Source organism: Onychostoma macrolepis, chromosome 12, assembly GCF_012432095.1.
Source record: "Onychostoma macrolepis isolate SWU-2019 chromosome 12, ASM1243209v1, whole genome shotgun sequence".
In the NCBI taxonomy this organism is placed as follows: Eukaryota; Metazoa; Chordata; class Actinopteri; order Cypriniformes; family Cyprinidae; genus Onychostoma; species Onychostoma macrolepis.
In genome coordinates, this window is record NC_081166.1 from 15,786,508 (window position 1) to 15,808,802 (window position 22,295).

Sequence of the window (22,295 nt, forward strand, 5' to 3'; positions counted from 1 at the left end):
TATTTAGGACATATGAAAATGGGATTTTAATGAGCAAATATACTGTGGCATCTAAGCTCTGAACAGTGATGGTAATGTGTTATTTTGCTACCATTGATAATTAGAAATTAATGAAAGGGTGAGAAGGGGATCTAAAACCGAAGTGTGGGGTGTTAGACGGTTGTGCAAACCAGTGGATTTTTTGTTTATCATTGCAAAGAAGAACTCTTTTTAATGTTTATGCATTTGATTGTTCTGTTTATATATATTTGTAAATTTGTTAAAAAGTCTGAGACTGTATCTGCACATCCACACATTTCTGTCTTTACGTCATAGATTATGATATTATGTGGTAATAAAATGCATCATTGCATAATGATTTCTATGTAGTTGTGATTTGTGCATTGAGATGTATGAAAACAATTTAAAGGGGTAGTTATTCAAAATATCAAAAGGGATAGTTCACCCAAAAATGAAAATTCTATCATTAATTACTCTCATGTCGCTCCAAACCCGTAAGACCTTCGTTCATCTTCGGAACACAAATTAAGATTATTTTTGATGAAATCCGAGAGCTTTCTGACCCTGCATAGACAGCAACGCATCTGACATGTTCAAGGCCCAGAAAGGTAGTAAGGACATTGTTAAAATAGTCCATGTGACATCAGTGATTCAACCGTAATGTTATTAAGCTACGAGAATACTTTTTGTGCACAAAGAAAACAAAAATAATGACTTTATTCAACAATTTCTTCTCTTCAGTCTGTCAGTCTGCGACGCGCGTTCACGAGAGGACCACAACAATTCTCATTTTGTGTTCCGAAGATGAGCAAAGGTCTTACGGGTTTGGAGCGACGTGGGTGAGTAATTCATAACAAAATTTTTGGGTGAACTAACCCTTTAATACACCTATAAATGATGGCTAAAATCAAAACATATATATTCCCGCAAAATGATTACTTGGTTTATTGAGAGACACTGAAGCATGTGAAATGGAGACATAACGCAGACAAACACAACAGACAAATCTTTGTGAAAAGCTTTTAGTTGTTTGTGAATGCTAGAAAGTATCTAAAATGCAGTACATTGTTTATTTGCTGTTATGTTTTTTTTCCCTCCAAGGAGAAATAAAGATAGAGGGAAACCACCTAGGCAAGTCCGTAAAAAACACCTTGAATATTTTAGCACTCATTTCATCACTTGCTTCATTTTCAGCTTGTGAGTGAGACTGCCCATCTCGGATCTGGGAGAACGAGGCATGCATTAAGTCAGAGGTGTTGCAAGGCATCTGCAGAGAGGCAACTTCCCTCTGGGTACTGTGAGCATCAGTCAAACATAATCTTTTATTACTATAGAACAAATGAGACAAGAAAAAGGCAGCCGTGTTGAATGTTACGGAGACAGACATCCAAATAAAGCTTAAAAGCTTGGCTGCATTTGAATGCAAAACAGTCACTGGTTGGGAATGTGTTTGTCATTTTAAGTTGTAATATTCTTCCTCTCTATTCTCTTTTCAAGGACAGGCACAGTCCCGGCTCATTTGGTTTAATTTACATTCTCAAATGTTTTTTATACAGAGCTATTCCTGAGCACAAGGAAGAGTGATTCTGAAAGCTCTTTCATAAATATGACGTCATTTTCTTTCTGCTCTAGAGTTTTTAGTCACTTGGTCATTTCAGCTCAGGTGAGTGGCTAAAAAAAATAAAAAATAAAAAAAACATTGAGGATGCTTTTTAAATTCCAATTTAATTCCTGGATTCCAATTGCAGAAACAAACAGGATGCAGAACTGCAGTTTGAATGTAAATGTTAGTTGAAATTGAAATTCACAACTGTAATTTTGTTAACACTTTATGATATGGGCCAATACTCACTACTAACTAGTTGCTTATTAGCATGCCTATTATTAACAGTTTGGCTGTTTATTAGCACTTATAAAGCACATATTCTGCATGACCAGTGATTCTACATACCTAATCCTACCCGATAATTACATTTAACAACTGTACAACTGTACAACTGTACATGTAACAATGATGATTGGTGGTGTGTTGTACGGTGGGCTGGGTGCAGTTTGGCTGTTCTCTGTGTACTGTGGGGAGGGGGGAGGGGCAGAGACGGGTTGTTATATGTATCGTATGTGTGTGGTGTGTTGTTCGTGTAGAGCAGCAGATATATCGTATTGTATGTGTCTACAGCAAATTTCCTTCGGGACAATAAAGTTCATCTTATCTTATCTCTTAACTACCTTATTAGTGAGCAGCAAATTATGAGTTTATTGAGGCAAAAGTCATAGTTAGTGGTTTGTTAATAGTGAGAATTGGACCTTAACATAAAGTTTAAATTCCAATTTATCTTCCTCTGGCATGTGGTCAGTTAAATTCACATCTCACTAAATTGAAAAGTAAGACAATTCTTAATTTTACATAATCACATCGACTACTATTTAAAAGTGGAAAAGAGTTTTGTAAGTTTTTTTGGTAACACTTTACAATAAGGTTCATTAGTTAACTACATTAGTTAACATGAACTAATAATGAACTGCACTTATACAGCGTTTATTAATCTTTGTTAATGTTAATTTCAACATTTAATAATACATTATTAAAATCTTGTTAACATTAGGTAATGCACTGTGAACTAACATGAACTAACAATGAACATCTGTATTTTTATTAACTAACGTTAGCGAAGATTAGTAAATACAGTACTAGTAAATAACCTTATTGTAAAAGTGTTACCGGTTTTTTTTTAATGTTTTTGAAAGAAGTCTATTCTGCTCATCATTATTACATTTGAAAATAACTGTTTTCTATTTTTAAAATATAATTCAAAATTATGGCAAAGCTGAATTTTCAGTAGCCATTACTCCTCAGCTAATAAATACTTTCCAAAAAATTAAAACAAACAAACAAAAAAAATCTTACTGACCCCCAAAATTTTGAATGGTGGTGTACTTCTGTGCACTAGCCGAACAACTGAGATGAATATGAATGCTAACAGACATTTTGGTCCAGATACTGTCAAGGCATAAAATCATTAGCTGAAGCAATAACAACTACAGCAGAAATGAATATAGATTTAGCTACTGTTGTCTACCTTGAGATGTAATGGTTTCAACATGAGAGTGAAAGACAGAGATGGCCTTTGGTGTCCGGGTCACGCTTCGCTTTGCCCTGATAGACTGTTGACACTTTGTTTTATTATTGTAGGATTATCAGCTGGCTGCCGCAGGGGGGAAAGAAATTATAATCATTAATTACTGAGGATTTGCCTGTCAAGCTCACGCTTATTTTGTTGCCACACAAATCGTTGGTCTTATTACCCTCAAAGAGAAATGGCAGGACTTCACTGACTGGAGACTTTATCAAATGATGGAGGCCGCAGTGCAGCGCATGCTAAATTTACACCGCAAATGTAATTGAGATGCTTTTCCCCACTGTTATGGCTCTGTTAGTGGGAGACTACTTATTATGGAGAATGAGCACTCTCAGTCATCAGCAATACAGTTATGACTATTGCAGCTCAAAATATTGCTGCGTCTTTCAGTATGCTAAAGGATATTGTTCAGCAGGGTGCAAACTGTGATGCAAACCATGTTAAACATTTCATGAAATGCATGCTCTGTCGATGCATAAAAACATCAAAATATTTTAGACCTATGCTATGGAGAGTTTTGCTCTCAGCCTACACCCGCTGTTGACCTTCGAGGCCTGCGGTCTTTACACTTTGCACTTAGATGGTGACCTTAACAGATCAATAGGCTGATGAATATCAGCAGCCCCTTGGTGCTCTACAATCTGATCTGTTGCCCACTCATGACATAGCTGACCTCGCCAGAGAAGGCCTGGCCGTTGAGGAGATGCTCAGAGCCCTGTCCATCCTCGCTTCCAAAGTGTAACCTGATCTCCTCAAGACGATGGCTGTATGTCATTGGTCCACCAGAGATGTTCACCAGGTGCTCTTTATCCAGTCGGAGTGAGACATGGCGGCCGGTGTTGTACATCGTCCCTCCCACCTTTAGAAAAAGAAGAGGTGTGGTTAAAAGAGTTGCCATATTAAACCAAGAACCACTAATCAAATAGATAGGAAAGAAATGGTAAAAAGACCAATGGAGTGTCCAGACTTATGACAAGTGGGGCACAGACTCATTCAAGGGTGGCTTCTCTGAATTATAATGTGCTTGTCTTAGAAAAGGTTATGTGCTAAATGAGCTAGAAAAGGTGCTAAGTTAAAACCAGATGGCAACCAGCTGCACAAGAACTGGTATTTGTTGGCTTTATCAAAAAACAACTGTCATATCTTGATGCTGCCTTTGCCACGATTTAAACTTAAAAAGGATGTCGGGTTTTATTGAAGGTCCAGCCTCTAATTTGGGTGATGGAAAAAAATCTATTTTTCTATTTATGTACAGATTTGATTGCTTATCCCTTGTTCTTGACATGTTTAAAACTATTATGATCCATAAAAGAGCATGTGTGAAAATCATATAGAGTGATTTTCTCTCAGTTTTGCATATTTTCAACCAACAGTTCTGAACCTAATGAAGTTTTTTTTTTTTTTTCTCAAGTTACTGTACCTGTTTTTCCAAGGAGAAAACTGTGTCAGTGAAGGGCATGTTTGATTCAAAAAAATCAAGCTCAATACAACTTCTCAACAGAATATTTTGTTATTTTCGATCAAGCTGTATGAAAATATAATTTGTGTAAATTAAAATATAAAAATGCTAGCTATGCAATTAGAGTCAGCCGTGTTATTAAAAAAATATAAATATAATTTCCATCACTTCATTTTCACCCTAGAATGCTAATGAAAATATGAAAATTGTGTTTTCAGAGTTTACTTTCTAAAAGTCTACAGGGCTAACAGTGCCTATAGTGGAAAGAACACCTCTACATCGAATCATTTTCCTGAAAAACAGATAGTTGTCGGTAATTAAATTACATTCTCGTACTGTAACATATAAAAACTCAAGTGGAAGGAAAGGAGCTGGTTTGGCAGATGGAAGAATGAAAACCAAATAAGTGTGTCCTCAGAGCCGAAGAGAGTGAGAATCTGCTTGGAATCGATTCGATCTGAGGCTTTAAGAAGAGAGCATGGAGACACAAGAACCACGGATAGCAATCTTTATCAGTGTATCTGCTTATTTATTTATATTCAGGAGTTGTTCCAAAGTGAGCCATTGATATTCCAAACACGATGCCAGAAAGGCTTCCATGGCTCTTATCTTGTCTTTTCTTTTTTACCTTTCTCTCCCTTTCTCTTTCTTTCTTTCTTTTTGTCTGTCTGCCTCTCTTTTTTGCCTTTTACGACTTTGCCTTCAAAATCATTTTGCTTCGCCAAATTCCCAAAGAAAGAGGCCTGCCCACACATCGTAAATATTTGATAGAACCTCTGAAAAATCAATGATTTGTGTAGGGTAGAGAGAAGAGGTGAATAAGAGAGAGGGAACGATGATGAGGAAAAGAAAGAGTGGGAATGGGAGGAGCAAAGACCATCCTTGAGAGAAATGGCGAGTGAAGACAATATATCCGCACTTAAAGGATCACCAATCTGCACAGTTACCTCTGGGTGCTGGACTCGCCCGAGAAAAGGGTAAGACATTTGAAAAACCCTGAAGAGGTCATTTCTCAATGATTATTCATGAATTACAGATGGCAAAGGGAGAAGAGCTAAAAAAACCAAAAAAAAAAAACAAAGAGGGGAAGAGACTCATTGTGCAGCTTCACCGGAGAAAATCCCTGTCTGGCGTACATGACAAACTGAGATGTTTCTGCTACTGTTCGACAACAGCGTCGAATGGACTTCAGTCTCTCAGAAGCTGTATATCCATTCTGCTAGATGTTTTTATTTCTTCCAAAATGTGAGCATTTGTCTATTATTAATGGTGCAGTCCATACTGAACATCTTGTGTATATACATGGGCTTTTTATTTGAGATATACTGTATGCATGTTTTGTTTTTTCCTTCTTGCAATGTTCCCAACTGATTTAAAAAAAAAAAATCAGATGGCAAAACAGACTGCAAAACACCTCCCACAGCCAGTCCAGTACAGATGTTACCAGAGGGTATAAAGATCATCAGATGGAGAACGTTCTCTTATTTTCTTGACTTCATGCACTGCGATTCTCATAAACATCAGCCTGTGTATTTTTTCAGCTCTGCATTTTAATTTTCCCAAATGCATTGAGCTGTTTCAGCTCATAATTTATATTAATGAATTCAAAATCATGCTAGTAAATGCTCTGCTGCGCTTTAATTTGTTGATCTGACAATTCTATGGCTGACATTTCGCACTGCTCTGAAAACTACAAAAACACCATAAAATTTTGGACTGAACTTGAAATCGACCAGGCATATTTGAGGACTGGAATTAAAAATGTGTATATATACACATTCAACAATATTATACGCATTAAACTGATCAAAATGACAGACTTTTATACTGTTACTGTGTGTGACAAATAATCAAATAAAACACTCTAAACTTTTCTTCTCAAATGCTATGTAGCAATAACTGTTCCAGGATTTTTATGTAAAGATCACATAAGCATGGGTTTAATCTATGAAACATTGTTTCTGCTAGCTTAAAGCCAATAGGACAGTTGTTTGATGCTGGTAATACTCTCTGGTCAGGTAATCATGATTGCACACTTTGAAATTAATATCATGAATGCTATTATAATGCTCCAGTGAGACGGCAATGAAATAAAGAAATTAGAGAAGCACATGCTCTGTCAAGGGGATTGGCATTATGAGATTCTGCAAGGATTTGAAAGGCTGAAATCAGGATGAAAAGAATGTAAACCAATTTATTCCACAGTCTCCAATGTACTGTACTGGTCGGTCAGTAAAAGAGTTGTGTAATCCTCACTGAACATAATAGTTCACAGAGGAGAAAACTGGCTTTCAGCAGTAGTGTAGAAATTACAGTATTAAAAGGAAGTTGAAAATTTTGAAAAACAAACAAAAAAACTTTAGCCTGTTTGTTAAAATTCACAGTTTATTAAATCATGTAAATGTTTAATAACACTGAAAAAAATGCCATTTCATTTTTTATAATGAACAAAAAATACTAGTGCCAATGAAACAACCTTCATTCACGAACAAACTTCTTAATTTAATCACTGTATGAACTCAATATCCAACAAACCCCCTTCAAAGCCATGAATCATTGTATGAATCAAAAGACAAGCTAACCACAACCTACTCATAATTTCAAGTAGCCAAATGACAGTCAAGCTGCCCTTCTGAAGTACTACACTTTAAGTTAGTTACCGTACCCTTACAAGTAACTTACAAAAAGTAGCGAACAAACTTATTCACTAAATTTAATCAGATGTCTCAGGTGGTAGAAAGGTTACTGCACTACACACATACAATCAATAAGTGAGAGAGTAACATTCTGGGGTTTCTTTGCTTTATGTCATTCACACTTTTATGTCAGCCCTATATTTTGATGTTGTAGTTTTTACCCCATGGCTGTGTCCAAAACCTAAGCCAAATAGCTTTCTGCCCAGTCAGTCAATGACTAAATAGACTGTTTTAGTACAAAGAGAAATGAGAAATGCTTTCTAATGCACAATAACATCATGTCTAATGATCTATAACACATTCAAGTAGGCGTTAATAACCAAGTGAATATTTTAATGCTTATTTCTTAGAAATGGAGTCATAAGTTGATTTTCATTATATGGATATTTCTGAATTAGTTTTCCCTTTTTTTTTTTTTTTTTTTCCCAGACACTTTTAATTTATTACACCAATCAATCATGCACAGGATAGTGGGATATAATGATGTTATGTATACAAACACTAAAATCAGCCAAGTCTTATTGCCTTACTACCTCTGCGTTTCTAAGCTCTCTGATACAGCAATGTCATGTATGTTCACTGATCACTGACTGTGTCTTGTTTAATCATTTGCTATTTTGTATTTATGGTTTCCCTCGTCTAGTATTGCTTGATGTGTTGTGTGAATTTTGGTTCCATTAGTCTCCATTTGCTTTGAACTCTTGTTAGATTGTGTATCTTAGTATTATCTTGTGTTGGATCTAAATTTAGCATTGCACTTGGGTGCTTCTTCACAAGGTCACTGCCTGCACTGGATTGTTGTAAACTCTCAGCAGGTCTTGTTTTTTCAGTAGATATGAGCACATTTTAATACTATTCCTGGCACCCTGTGAAGAGAATGAGGCTAAGACCATAATGCATTTCATTAAATGACAAGATTTGATTTTTATTTTTTCAAATTAAGGTGAAAGGAATGCCAGAGTAAAAGTGAAAAGTAAAGCATTGTCTAAATTGTCAAACTCATTTCAACAGAACCTCTTAATCAAACCAGCGACACGATGCTGTTTAGTGACACAACATTTCCAAGTTTAAAATGTCAAAACTTTAATTAAAAAAAAAATAAATAAATGGCAAAATAAAAAAAGCAAGGAGCAAAGCAATAGACGTCACACTGGGGGGAAAATGGGGGTACTTGACCATTTGAACGCGATGCTACTGGTCTAATAGGATTCAATGATCTATGCTAAGCTATGCTAAAAGTGCTATCGCCAGATCCGGAGATCGGCTGAATGGATTCAAAAACGGTAAAACTCAACTTATTAACTCTGGGGGAGTTGGAGAATGAGCCTATTTCCAAAAAAAGTGGAGTGTTCCTTCAATAAAAAATGCAGACAAACACACATTGCATAACGGGCTGTACTTTTTAACAGCTAAAATGAGCTATGTTTTAATGCACAACCACTCAATTAGCAGATTCCTAGTGATTGGTGAATCAAGGCCTTTGATATCATCTAAATATATGCTTGCACTATACTGACTGACGTCATAGGGAACTAGAGAGCGGAATGAGACACAGTCAAAGATATCTGCAATGCTGTCTGCTGAACATGCCCTCAGTGTAATACACACTGTCACACGCGTCCAGACAGACATGCTTTCCTGCTTGCTCTTTCCGATGCCTTGCCTCAGTTTAATTCCACCTCAGAGATCTCTGGCTTCAAATCTGAGAGAGCTAAAAGGAGTTCGCCGTTTTGCCCATGCATTCCTACACATAAATGCAAATTGACCTCTGAGACTCGGTTCAATTTAGAATTGATCCAGTTTCTCAAAATGGTCAGTAATGCCAGTGCTCCTAGTTTTAATTTGCTAACACACTGCCAAGTGATGGATTATACAGAAGTCCCAGCATGCAACCCCATTGCATGTTGCAAAAAACGTGCAGGAAAAAATCCAGCTAGCAAAATTAAATGTGCTTTAAATGAATCTGTTAGCTGCACTGATTCACCAGACACATGTATCCTCCTTTTAAGCAGTTTCTTTAATTGTCCCTAGCATTTCAAGTCAGGCATATCTGCTCGCCCATTTACTGGCTTGATTGTTCTCTTTTATGCCATTTGTATTAGTTCACCTTCAGTTTGCTCGTATGCTGACTGCCAGATGTAGTTACCATTTTCTGCTTACAACTCTTACCAGTTTCCGTCCTACTAGAAAGCAATTGAAATTTTCTGGAATAAAATTTGAAGTCCAGAGATGGTGAGTGTTCTTCCGATCACCATCAACCCTTAAACGCATACCTTGGGTCTTTAGCGACCTGGGACATCATTCACTACCAGAACATACCTTACTCACATACAGTAAGTGTGTCATCATGTGCTGCACACAAAACAAACAATGACGAGTATAGTCTGATTCACAAATAAATGACTATTTTTAGTGAACCAAAACAAACAGTTCAATTGCTCTTTGAACGGAAATAAATGACTCTGGGCCCTATTTTAACAATCTAAGTGCATGGTCTCAAGCGCAGGTGCACTTGGGACCTGTCCTAATCCACTTTTGCTAGTTTAGCGATGGAAAAAATGGTTGGCGCACCAGTCACATGGTCCAAAAGGATTGTGCCTAATGAGCCATGGGTGTGTTTTGGGAATAATGTGCAATAAACCAATCAGAGTCTCATCTCCCATTCCCTTTAAAAGTCAGTTGCGCTTGCACCATGGCGGATTCGCTATTTACATGGCGGAATTTGCAATAGCAAAGACTGAATGCATCTCCAGAGGGGAAACGGATCTGCTCGCGTGCAAGATTAAAGCGTACACAATAATAATCTTTTACATTGTAATCCTTTAATTTTTAATTTGGCATGTTTAATTTTTTGCATTTTTAATATTTGTCCCTGTGTGTAATAAGCAGAGCTTTCGCACGTTTTGCACCCATGGTGCATAATACAAACATACCCCTTAAATAAAAAAATACTGCGCTATTGACTTTAGACCAGGTTTTATTTGGTCAATGGCGCAATCGTTTTCAGTTGCCTCAAAATAGCAACGCACCAACAATGCACCTGAACACACCTCGTTTTCAGACTAGCATGCCCATGGGCGAACAGATGGGCGCAAGTGCATTTGCTATTTAAACAAGGTGGCACTGGACGTGAAAATGATAATTGTGTCGGCCTGAAACTAGCAAAAAAACACTTGCATTGCGCCTAACACCACATTGCACTGGGTGTATGATAGGGCCCTCTGAGGTGGTCATAGTAAAGTTCTTTGACAACAACCCATCAAGATATTTCAGCGGAGCAAATTTTACATAATTGCTATTCTAGCATCATTTTTGGACGAAGAACTGTTTCGACCCTCCAAAACTATTCTAGCTGAAACCAAATAAGCATTAGCAGAGATAATTTCGATAAAGAGTTTTTGAATTGTAATAACAACGAATTGGAAATGTTTTTCAATATTCAAAACTAAAATTGAACATTTAGCTATATGTTGAGTAATATATTAGAACAAACAAACACACTAAATGTATGTAAAACAAGTAAAACAACTGAGAAGAGGCACAACCGACATATACAGTGGGTACGGAAAGTATTCAGACCCCCTTAAATTTTTCACTCTTTGTTATATTGCAGCCATTTGCTAAAATCATTTAAGTTCATTTTTTTTCCTCATTAATGTACACACAGCACCCCATATTGACAGAAAAACACAGAATTGTTGACATTTTTGCAGATTTATTAAAAAAGAAAAACTGAAATATCACATGGTCCTAAGTATTCAGACCCTTTGCTGTGACACTATTTAACTCAGGTGCTGTCCATTTCTTCTGATCATCCTTGAGATGGTTCTACACCTTCATTTGAGTCCAGCTGTGTTTGATTATACTGATTGGACTTGATTAGGAAAGCCACACACCTGTCTATATAAGACCTTACAGCTCACAGTGCATGTCAGAGCAAATGAGAATCATGAGGTCAAAGGAACTGCCTGAAGAGCTCAGAGACAGAATTGTGGCAAGGCACAGATCTGGCCAAGGTTACAAAAAAATTCTGCTGCACTTAAGGTTCCTAAGAGCACAGTGGCCTCCATAATCCTTAAATGGAAGACGTTTGGGATGACCAGAACCCTTCCTAGAGCTGGCGTCCGGCCAAACTGAGCTATCGGGGGAGAAGAGCCTTGGTGAGAGAGGTAAAGAAGAACCCAAAGATCACTGTGGCTGAGCTCCAGAGATGCAGTCGGGAGATGGGAGAAAGTTGTAGAAAGTCAACCATCACTGCAGCCCTCCACCAGTCGGGGCTTTATGGCAGAGTGGCCCGGAAGCCTCTCCTCAGTGCAAGACACATGAAAGCCCACATGGAGTTTGCTAAAAACACCTGAATAAGATTCTCTGGTCTGATGAGACCAAGATAGAACTTTGGCCTTAATTCTAAGCGGTATGTGTGGAAAACCAGGCACTGCTCATCACCTGTCCAATACAGTCCCAACAGTGAAGCATGGTGGTGGCAGCATCATGCTGTGGGGGTGTTTTTCAGCTACAGGGACAGGGCGACTGGTTGCAATCGAGGGAAAGATGAATGCAGCCAAGTACAGGGATATCCTGGACGAAAACCTTCTCCAGAGTACTCAGGACCTCAGACTGGGCCGAAGGTTTACCTTCCAACAAGACAATGACCCTAAGCACACAGCTAAAATAACGAAGGAGTGGCTTCACAACAACTCCGTGACTGTTCTTGAATGGCCCAGCCAGAGCCCTGACTTAAACCCAATTGAGCATCTCTGGAGAGACCTAAAAATGGCTGTCCACCAACGTTTACCATCCAACCTGACAGAACTGGAGAGGATCTGCAAGGAGGAATGGCAGAGGATCCCCAAATCCAGGTGTGAAAAACTTGTTGCATCTTTCCCAAAAAGACTCATGGCTGTATTAGATCAAAAGGGTCCTTCTACTAAATACTGAAGCAATGGGAAAAGTACTGTGATAGTTCAGTTCATCAGGCTACAAGCTACACATGAATGGCAAACGGCAGTCAAGCTGTCCTTTTGAGCCTATAGTTACAAAACCATACTGGCTGTAGGAATTGTCTTACCAGTAGGATGCTTTTGTTTGCTATTCCACATTTATTAAAAAGAGTAAAAGCGTATACACATTTCCCTACTACTGCTTTTGCATCTGCAATGACTGCATCTTTTGTTCCAGAGTTGGTTCAAAGAGTTTAATAATGAGACCCTTCAGAGGAGAAAGAGGAGAGAGGAAAACGGAGACAAATAAGGGCTCTGAAGGTCTAGTGGCTGCTCTGAAGCTGCTGACTCAATAAATGACTCAAAGCCAGGTGTCCCAGATTCAAGGTTCAGTTTCCTGATTATTATCATGGTGGTACGATTCGCCATATAAATACAAACAGCAGGGAAGAAAAACATGAAACATGCACATAAATAGCACATTTGTGCACTGTATATATATATATATATATATATAAAATGTACAGAGTACATTTATTATGTATTATTGTGTTAACTTCTGTTCATGTGGAGGATGCGTGATGCAGAGGCAGGCGTTGCAATTAGGCATCCATATATTGCGGCATATCACAAGGAATCTCCCTGAGGATGAAATCTTAAGCTCTTAGATGCCAAATCTGTTTTGATTATAATGGCAAACGAGATCAAGACATCCATATTAAACTCAAATAGAGAAATGAAAGCCTTCGAAGTTGGTATTACAACCCCAAAAGGGCAGTTACAAGGAAAACAATGGAGTAACTAAAAACTATGCTGGGAAACATCACTGTGGGCTTGAGTACTGTATCTAGGGAGGTAGATGGAGGCGTTATATGAACTGTCTCAGGGTCTGGTAATTTTTCGTGGAACCCTATATGAGAATCATCACTTACTTCAAAGAGGTTTTTTTATGGAATTTTGACAATCTGAGCCTCAGAGGCAGAATAGACTGGAGTTGAGAGGGAATATGGTGGTGCTCTAATAAAGCAAAAGGCCCAAGAGGTCTATATTACAGTAATTTTACCATGGTAAGGGGTGTCCTTTGGCCAGATGTGAAGCGGTGTCTCTAAATCCCCTTTAATCTAAAAAATATAAAATGGCAGCAACGCATTTATTGAATAAATTTAAGTTTTAATAATATTTATTCACATTAATCACATTTATTCATGTGAAAAATTGGAATAAACAATTAAATTGCAAAGTAGTAAAGTTCAGTAGGCCCTTTCACAACAAACTACTATACAAACAATGAATTCTTATGGAACTATTTGAACAATAACTTGCTGACAAATCTACTTTTTTTTTTTTTTTCTCAGAATTAGTTACAAAATGAGGTTACCTAAGAATTAAAATGCCTTCATCCTTACACACATAAAAACATACAGATTTTTTTTTTTGAACAACCCTCCTTTTCTATTCAAAATCTGTATTAGATACATATAGTTCTTTGATTTGAGATAAACAAATATCAATTAAAGATAGATAGTGGTAGATATAAATGACTTTTTTTTAAATATGAAAGATTTGTTTAGCAATTCCAAAAAATAAATGAATAAATGAAAAAATTAGCTAAACTTTTTAAAAATATTAATGCAAAAGCTAGTGTAAATGAGTACCCAAAATCCACATTAGGCAAATGCAACTTCAAGAGTTGTCCTCAGACAACGACAATGGCAGTATTTATGCACACGATTAAGAAGCCACATCTGAACTCCATCTGTTCCCGCTGTGTGCCCGTCGCACCAATGCCAACACAGCCAACCGGACGCCACCCCACCGCCGTTGACAAATTAACATTTAAACACACCCTTGGCTCGCTGGCATCCGAAGAGAGCCAGAGGGGGAGGAGAAGGGGTGGAAGATTCAATTAAAGAGTAGAGGAGCACTTCGGACGAGTCGACACAAGAATCTTGGCCCGGCCGTCGACAGTGAAGCCGCCTCATTAAGATGCAGGAGCAGAGGTGAGCTGTAAAACCGATGTCTTGCCACATATCATGGTGAGCCTGGACGGCAGGAACACATTTTCACCGGGACGTTTACAGTTATAAGTTATTGTGTGCGGCTGGGAGGGGAGCGAGGGATGGGATAAGGATGTAGCCTGAAGCTTTTGCTGTTCTGGTAAACTGGCGCTCAGCTTTCCCTTGTGAGTTTACTGTCATCGCATGAATAAACAACGTACAGGTAACACTTCAGGGGACGTCAATGGGTAAATAACCAATGCTAAGTGGTACAATCGCTGACTGTGCTTTCATATAGAGATTGAACAGCTGCCATTTCCCAAAAATACACACAGTTTGAGGGGTGGACAGGTGTGGTTAGATTTAAAGTGTGTTTTTCACAGCCATGTTTCTCTCTCAGACAAGACTGTCAAAACTCTCACTGCACTCTGAATCACAAAGAGCAGATGTTTGGAAGAAATTCAATTAAAAAAAATAAATAAATAAAAAATCTGTCAAAAAATTCAGAAAATCACAAGATTTGTATTCTGCATAAAACACATTCGTCATTGTAACATGCTATGAAATTAGTAACAGCGAAGACGGTTTCTGCAGCGCCCTGTAGACTTTGTATGCATTTTTTTACATTTGATTTATTTATTTGCCTTGCTGTTCAGATAAGTTCATTCTTCAAGGAACTGCCATTCTTGGCCCGAGGGTCTTTTTTGAGGCAGCACTATGTATCGGGGCTGTTTTGAGTGGGAGAGAGTAGCAGATCTGGAGGGAATTCAATAGAGGAACACAACAAAACCCACTGCTCTTTGAACCACAACATTTCCTATATTTTCCAAGCTAGCAAAAACAATCAAAACATGTGTTTAATCTGCAAGATGATACATCTAATGGGATGACTGACAGTGAGAGTAATTGAAATGTACATAAATATTAATTTTTCAGTTAAAAAAGGCAGGTAACTCAACAAAACAATCCAGCAGTCATGTCTTACTTCCCTGTGCTGATGTATTACAGGAAGTATCTTAGTTGAAAATAGCTAGAAAATAGTGAAAATAGTTTACATTATAGCCCTGAATGTGATATGCTACTTGATATTGCCAATCATGCAAAGAAGAGACTGATTGGACGATGTTTTTAGCATATTTTCCCATAAAAAAGACAGTTTAAAAAGATCATTTTGTCAACACAAGCATTAAAATGGCCCTAAAACTGATAAACTTACTAAAACCACAAAACTGCTATTCTGATTTGATGGAGTTTTATATGTAGCCTTCTTACTTCTTTGTGAAACAATAACAATATTAGATAACTTCCAGCTAGGTTGATCACTTTTAATAAGCTCAAAGAGGTTCACGAGATCAGGCCTAATGAATAATGAAGCAAACAACACATACCACAACTGCTTGCGAGTCATTATCTGATTCTTCGTTTGGGCTTTAGAGACGGTTCTTTTACCCAGAGTGCCGTTGCTGCTGGCTGGGTGAGGAGCACCTGCGTGATAAGAGAGTGAACTCTGGGTCTCTCTCTTTGTTGCGAGTGTGTGACTCACAAGCCTCTACATTATCTCTCGGAGATAAAGCGTCTTTTAATGGGTAGAATGTGCAGCACTTGTAATTTTCCAAACCCGGGCGATGTGAATAATATAAAGCAGAAGCTGGAATGAATAAATGTAATATAATGGGAGGACACTGAGATTCACTGTCCTGAGAGAGCAAGAACAGTCAATATGCTTTACATCAATGCACTGTCTGCTGCTTTCATTATTGAAATGAATCACTAAATGTCTAATTGAAAGAGGCTAATGGTAGCATTACCTGAGATCGATGAATGATCAATAATGGGGAATTATGGGTGTAATCATGTTGGTGTGGTGCTCAGGGGTAATCTGGGTCAATAGATGTTCATGTGACATATGAATTGGAATTTAGGCTCTGGACTGATGAATGTTACGTGGCACACACTGACAATGAATCTTGTCTTGATCAATGAACCTGCAATGTGGTGGCACAGCCATAAAGCAACAGCAAAGAACAAATAATAACTCTTTGATGACAGGTTTATTTTTTGCCTACTGATAAGTTATATCCTAAGCAATGCACAAATGTTTTTCTTAAAGAATCTTGCATTTTTTTTCTTTTCACAGTAGTGACCATGGCCACCAAAAAATGACATGTCTATATGAATCATATGCTATTTCAAGTTCTCTGAAGCCAAACAGTAACTTCGTTTGATGAACAGACCACTTTATGTCACGATTCACCAATATTTTTCATTTCCACCACATCACTGAAATCAAATAGCGTTTATTGCCTGCAGTTTCCAGTTGGAACATCAACAATGACAAACATCACTGATTCTCAAGTGTCTTGTAACCAAAATCACCTGCACCACAGATACCATATTTGATTGAGTCACAGTGAAGATGACTTATTTCAATATATTAATAGAAAGACCAAATTAATTTCAGTACCATTGTAAAAAAAGAAGGGAAAAAAGCACACTTAATTGCATTGAATGTGCACTTGCAGTGTAGTTCAATCTTGAAAGTATAATTTGATTATTTTAGTTACCATTTGTCATTCAAATTATAAATATTTAAACACGACATACAAGTTCCAATGGAAATTTTACTATAAAGACCAGTACATTCAGTAGTACATTTTAACTACATTTCAAAGACAATAGAAGTAATTACGAAATTACATGTAAAGATGTACTTAAGAGGGTCAAAAACACACACTAGAGCTCAGTTAACAGAATTTAATATAAATTAGTGATGGCAAAATTAGCGTGTTAACGCATGCAATTAATTTTTCCAGGTTAACAGCATTAAAATTTGCAGTTAACGCAGTTGCGGGGAGCTAGGGTTGGCCACCCCACTCACAACTGCTGATTCTATCTTTTTTTCTTGACAAGAATTGCCTTTATTTAGATGCAGAAGCCTGTATCATTTCATATTAAAGCGTGAATGAAACTACGAGCATGCATGTCAGATCCGCGTCACATTCATCAGTGGCAGCTCTTAAAGTAATAGCAGCCAAATAGCCTAATAACCCAGCTGCTGTGATACCTGTTCATCAAAGAACAAAAGAAAAAGAGGAAATCAATAACTTTTATAGCTGTAAGGATTCATCTAGGCTATATTTAATTTTGAATTAAGTGTTTGATAACTTTATTCAATTTCTTTATATTTCCTACTTGCTGAAGGGCACAGGTAAAATTACATTTATTATAATGGGTGTATGTGAAGATTGTTTTATGTTCACTTAAATTAGAATTTTTTTTTTTCGAGTCTAATAAATGTTAAAATTGATAGCTCTCAATTATACTGTAATGTTAGTATCGTCAACGTTACATACAGTCAATGGTTAAATATGGGGGGGGGGATTCCTTGAGACATCAGTAGTATTAGTATCAGTGATACTCTAAAAAAACATGCTACATATATTAAGAATATACTGTCTTTATGTTGTTTTTGCATTCATTTGGAAATTGAATGTGGAATTATTGCAATATAAAAGTATATTTAAAAACTTTAATGTTAGGTGGGATTAATTGCGATTAATTTCAGAAAAAAACAATTAGTTAATTTTTTAATTGATTGACAGCACTAATATAAACCTAAACAACAATACATTTCATTTAAGTCAGTGTACATTAACATTCAGTAAGTACATTTCCATAATAAGTACTCTTTTTAAAATTATGCTACAGCGTACTTCTTTTTTAGAAGGATATGCAAATTCAATGACATTAGCATTGCTGTTTGAATGGATGATTTTCATTTACTTTAACATTTCTTTAAAAAAGTACAAAGCTCACAAAAACTACAAATAGATAACAGCATAGCTGTTATGTATGCTTTTTGTGAGTTATTTTGAGACACATGGGGTGGCGCTATACTGTAATTAATGCTAGTGTGTTATCGTGACAACGTCTATCATTATAAGAGCCTATTGATATTCTAGTAAGACATAACACCCAAGACTGAAGTAATCTACAAAACAAAGCTTGAATAGAGTCAAATTAATTGTAGAAAATGAACCCTTCAGAACAAATCTCAAATCATAATGTTTGAGGAATATCAATATAGTGCTGTCTTGCAAGCACTGTAATAGAAGAGGAATATCAATATGAAACCCTTCTCACAAGCACTATAATAACACTCTAAATTGGCCTATTTTAGCAAAAACCTTCTTGTCATACCTTCTACTGCCTACAAAATGCACTTTGAGCTCTAGTTTCATTCTTTGTGATATAAAACATCAATGCAGTCCTTTGGGTGGGAGTGCACATGGGGTTAAGGTTGTTTGAACTGATAAAACAGTCTTGTGAATTAGTCAAGAATCAATCCGCCCACAGCCCCCATCCGTAAACCAATCCCCTGCCATATCTATCGACCATAACGGCACAAAACAAGTTAAGACGCGTTCAGCTATAGCCGACAATTGTGCAAGAAATCATTAAACTTCACACTGGAGCAGGGTGTTGAGTTCAGGACCCTGAGAATTACTTGCATGCCTCACTCTTTTGTTACCTAAAGAAAAAAAAAAGTGAAAAGTGGGCCATGGGATGTCATCCAAGCTGCCCTCTGGGAAATCTTCTCCTCCTTTCTTTGACATGATGCTGCTTGGCAATGTTTCTTCCACCCTCACACTCGTGGACGACATATGGTGCAAAGGGGGACGGACCACACTATCATGTAGGTACATCGGGTTATGGGCCTCCATTCTTTTCCAGAGAAGGTGAAAGATTAACAATCTGCTTCTCTTCTAGCACTCTGTGTCGCGCTCCTGGGAGATAGTGACCCGCTGTTTTAGATGGATAAGCTATAGTTTATTCAATCTCAAATGCCAAGGGTAGACCAAACCTTTGAAATGCCTGACTGAGCTCGCTTCCCGGCATAACAACAGGGAGCCGGGCTCTGTGGGAGAGCACGGTTTTTAAAAGAGGTTGGGAATGTCAAGGAATAGCCTTCTTTGCACTTCGCCTCCTTTTCCACTTTGTCGAACGAAGATAAGCGTTACAGTAACACATCCTAGCTGCTTATAGGCCTTATGCGACGGCAGACGGCAATCAATAACATGTATGTGATCAGCCTGCAATATCAAACTGTACATATGTCCCTGAACACAGCGTACTGAACATCTGAGTGGGGTGATACTTTGGTGGCAGATTGGAATGCTGGCAAAGAGCCATATTAAATGTATAGGCAGCTTTGGCTCCCAGTTGTGGAGGTTTCATGAGCACAAGCCAGCTGTTTCTGTCAGCCCCCCGTCTTTTCCAGATGCACACAGCCATAGAGCCTTTCACATGGCCTTCTCCAGAGACTCAGAGCTGTCACAAACTGCATATACTGCGCCTCTGTGTCTGACACTGCTTAAACCCCTATTATAGAGACCAAATGCTCCTGAGATCTTTTGTCGGAGGAGGGATGTTTGTCTGCAATATGGTCAAAAAAGGATGTAGGCTGATTGTGTTACAAGCAGAAAATCAACACTACCTCTCTGAAGATTCATTTGATATTCACTTTTATATTTACTTAATTAACAGTTCTTATATATCAGAAATACAGACAAATAGTCAACATTTGGTGACTATAAAGAACAGTTCCTAACAATGGATTTCACAGATAACGTGATTTATTATACATTATTTTAATTAGAAAAAATAAATAAAAAGTGACCATTCATATTACAAAACAACTTTGCATAAATAACAACAATACTACTACTATTTATTATTATTAGATTATAATTATATTATAGAAGAATATGCTTACAGGAAGGGGGACAAAGTCTTGTATAAACAGGCCAAATACACACTGGAAAAGGGAGATCAGAGAGGCAAAGAGGAATTATTCTGAAAAAATAAGGACTTAATTCTCTTCCAGTGACTCAGAATCAGTGTTGAAAGGTCTGAAAGAGATCACCAACTACACCCAGCACTGTGGAGAATCAACAACTGGCAGACGATCTGAATGAGTTCTACTGCAGGTTTGAAAAAACACCCCACACACGCCCTGAACACCTCTCCACACAACCATTAACACGTCCAGCAACCCCCCTTTCCCCCACACCTGCAATTCAGATCAGTGAAGATGAGGTGTGCCAGGTCTTCCAGAAGCAGAAAAGGAAAAAAGCACCAGGCCCAGATTGTGTTACACCAGTCTGTCTGAAATCCTGTGCTGACCAGCTGGCCCCCATCTTCACACAGATCTTCAACAGATCACTGGAGCTGTGCGAAGTCCCTTCATGCTTCAAACGCCATCATCCCCATCCCAAAGAAATCCAAAATTACAGGACTAAATGACTACAGGCCTGTGGCTCTAACATCTGTGGTCATGAAGTGTTTTGAAAAACTGGTGCTGGCCCACCTGAAGGACATTACTGGACCCTTACTCGATCCTCTTCAGTTTGCCTACAGAGCAAACAGGTCTGTGGACGATGCAGTCAACATGGGACTGCATTATGTTCTGCAACATCTAGACAGACCAGGGACTTATGTGAGGATCCTGTTTGTGGACTTCAGCTCGGCCTTTAACACTATCATTCCAAACCTCCTCCTGCCCAAACTAACTCAGCTCTCTGTGCCCACCTCCGTCTGTCAGTGGATCAACAGCTTCCTGACAAACAGGCAGCAGCTAGTGAGGCTGGGAAAATACACATCCAGCACCCGCATAATCAGCACTGGAGCTCCTCAGGGCTGCGTTCTCTCCCCACTGCTCTTCTCCCTCTACATCAATGACTGCACATCTAAAGACCCCTCTGTCAAGCTCCTGAAGTTTGCAGACGACACCACACTTATCGGCTCATTCAGGACGGTGACGAGTCTGCTTACAGACAGGAGGTTAAGGAGCTGGTTGTCTGGTGCAGTCTTAAAAACCTGGAGCTCAACACGCTCAAAACAGTGGAGATTATCGTGGACTTCAGGAGAAACCCCCTTGCATTCCCCCACTCACCATCATGAACAGCACTGTGACTGCAGTGGAGTCATTTAGGTTCCTGGGCACCACAATTTCTCATGACCTGAAGTGGGACATTCACATAGACTCCACTGTTAAAAAGGCCCAGCAGAGGTTGTACTTCCTTCGCCAGCTGAGGAAGTTCAACCTGCCACAGGAGCTACTGAAACAGTTCTATTCTGCCATCACTGAATCCGTCCTCTGCACTTCAATAACTGTCTGGTTCAGCTCAGCTACCAAATCTGACCTCAGAAGACTACAGAAGGTAGTCCGGACTGCTGAGCGAATCATTGGTACAACCCTCCCCACTCTCCAAGAACTGTACTCATCCAGAGTGAGCAAAAGGGCTGGCAAAATCACTCCGGACCCCTCACATCCAGCACACTCCCTCTTTGAACTGCTGCCGCCTGGTCGACGCTACAGAGCTCTGAGCACCAGAATGGCCAGGCACAGGAACAGTTTCTTCCCTCAGGCAATCCATCTCATGAACACCTGACAATAATTGTGGAACACACACTATTTATACACTTATTTATCTAACACACACATACTTAGTCTACATTTCAATTTGCACATAATATACCTGTACATATAACTGTCTATTGTTATATACCTATACATACAATTGTCAGTTTGTATATTTTATTCCTTATTTATTTGTTCTATTTTTTAATTCTTCTTTTTATTATCTGTTTTTTGTTCTGTCACGGTTATTCTGTTGCACTGTGGAAACTTCTGTCACGAAAACAAATTCCTCGTATGTGTAAACATACCTGGCAATAAAATCTATCTATCTATCTAGCTATCTATCATCTGAAGTACAATTAAGAACTATATAAGTGTAAAGTTCAAATATGAAAAGCTACAATGATATGTAAAGTGTGTATGTAATTCAGGTGACATGTCAAAACGCATTCAACGCAAAGCATCATCAGTATCATCATGAAGCTTTGTCATGTTCCAATTGTACTCTTGCATTTTCAGTGCTAATATGAGATCAAGATGACAACAGTAATTTTGGTGAATAGATGAGCATTTAGGCTAGCAGTCTGCCACCCCCTGAAGTGCACTAAGACCTAACCACTGGAACTGAAGAATTAACAGTTAT

General features: G+C 38.2%; 1 protein-coding gene across 1 annotated transcript in view; it reads right to left on the minus strand.

Moving 5' to 3' along the window:
- ca10a (carbonic anhydrase Xa) overlaps window positions 1-22,295 on the minus strand; it is a 164,898-nt gene that overhangs the window by 12,531 nt on the left and 130,072 nt on the right. Inside the window, exon 5 of the mRNA XM_058794485.1 lies at window positions 3,811-3,996. Within this exon, the coding sequence (XP_058650468.1) occupies window positions 3,811-3,996 (186 nt within the window). The remainder of the gene's footprint in view (window positions 1-3,810; window positions 3,997-22,295) is intronic.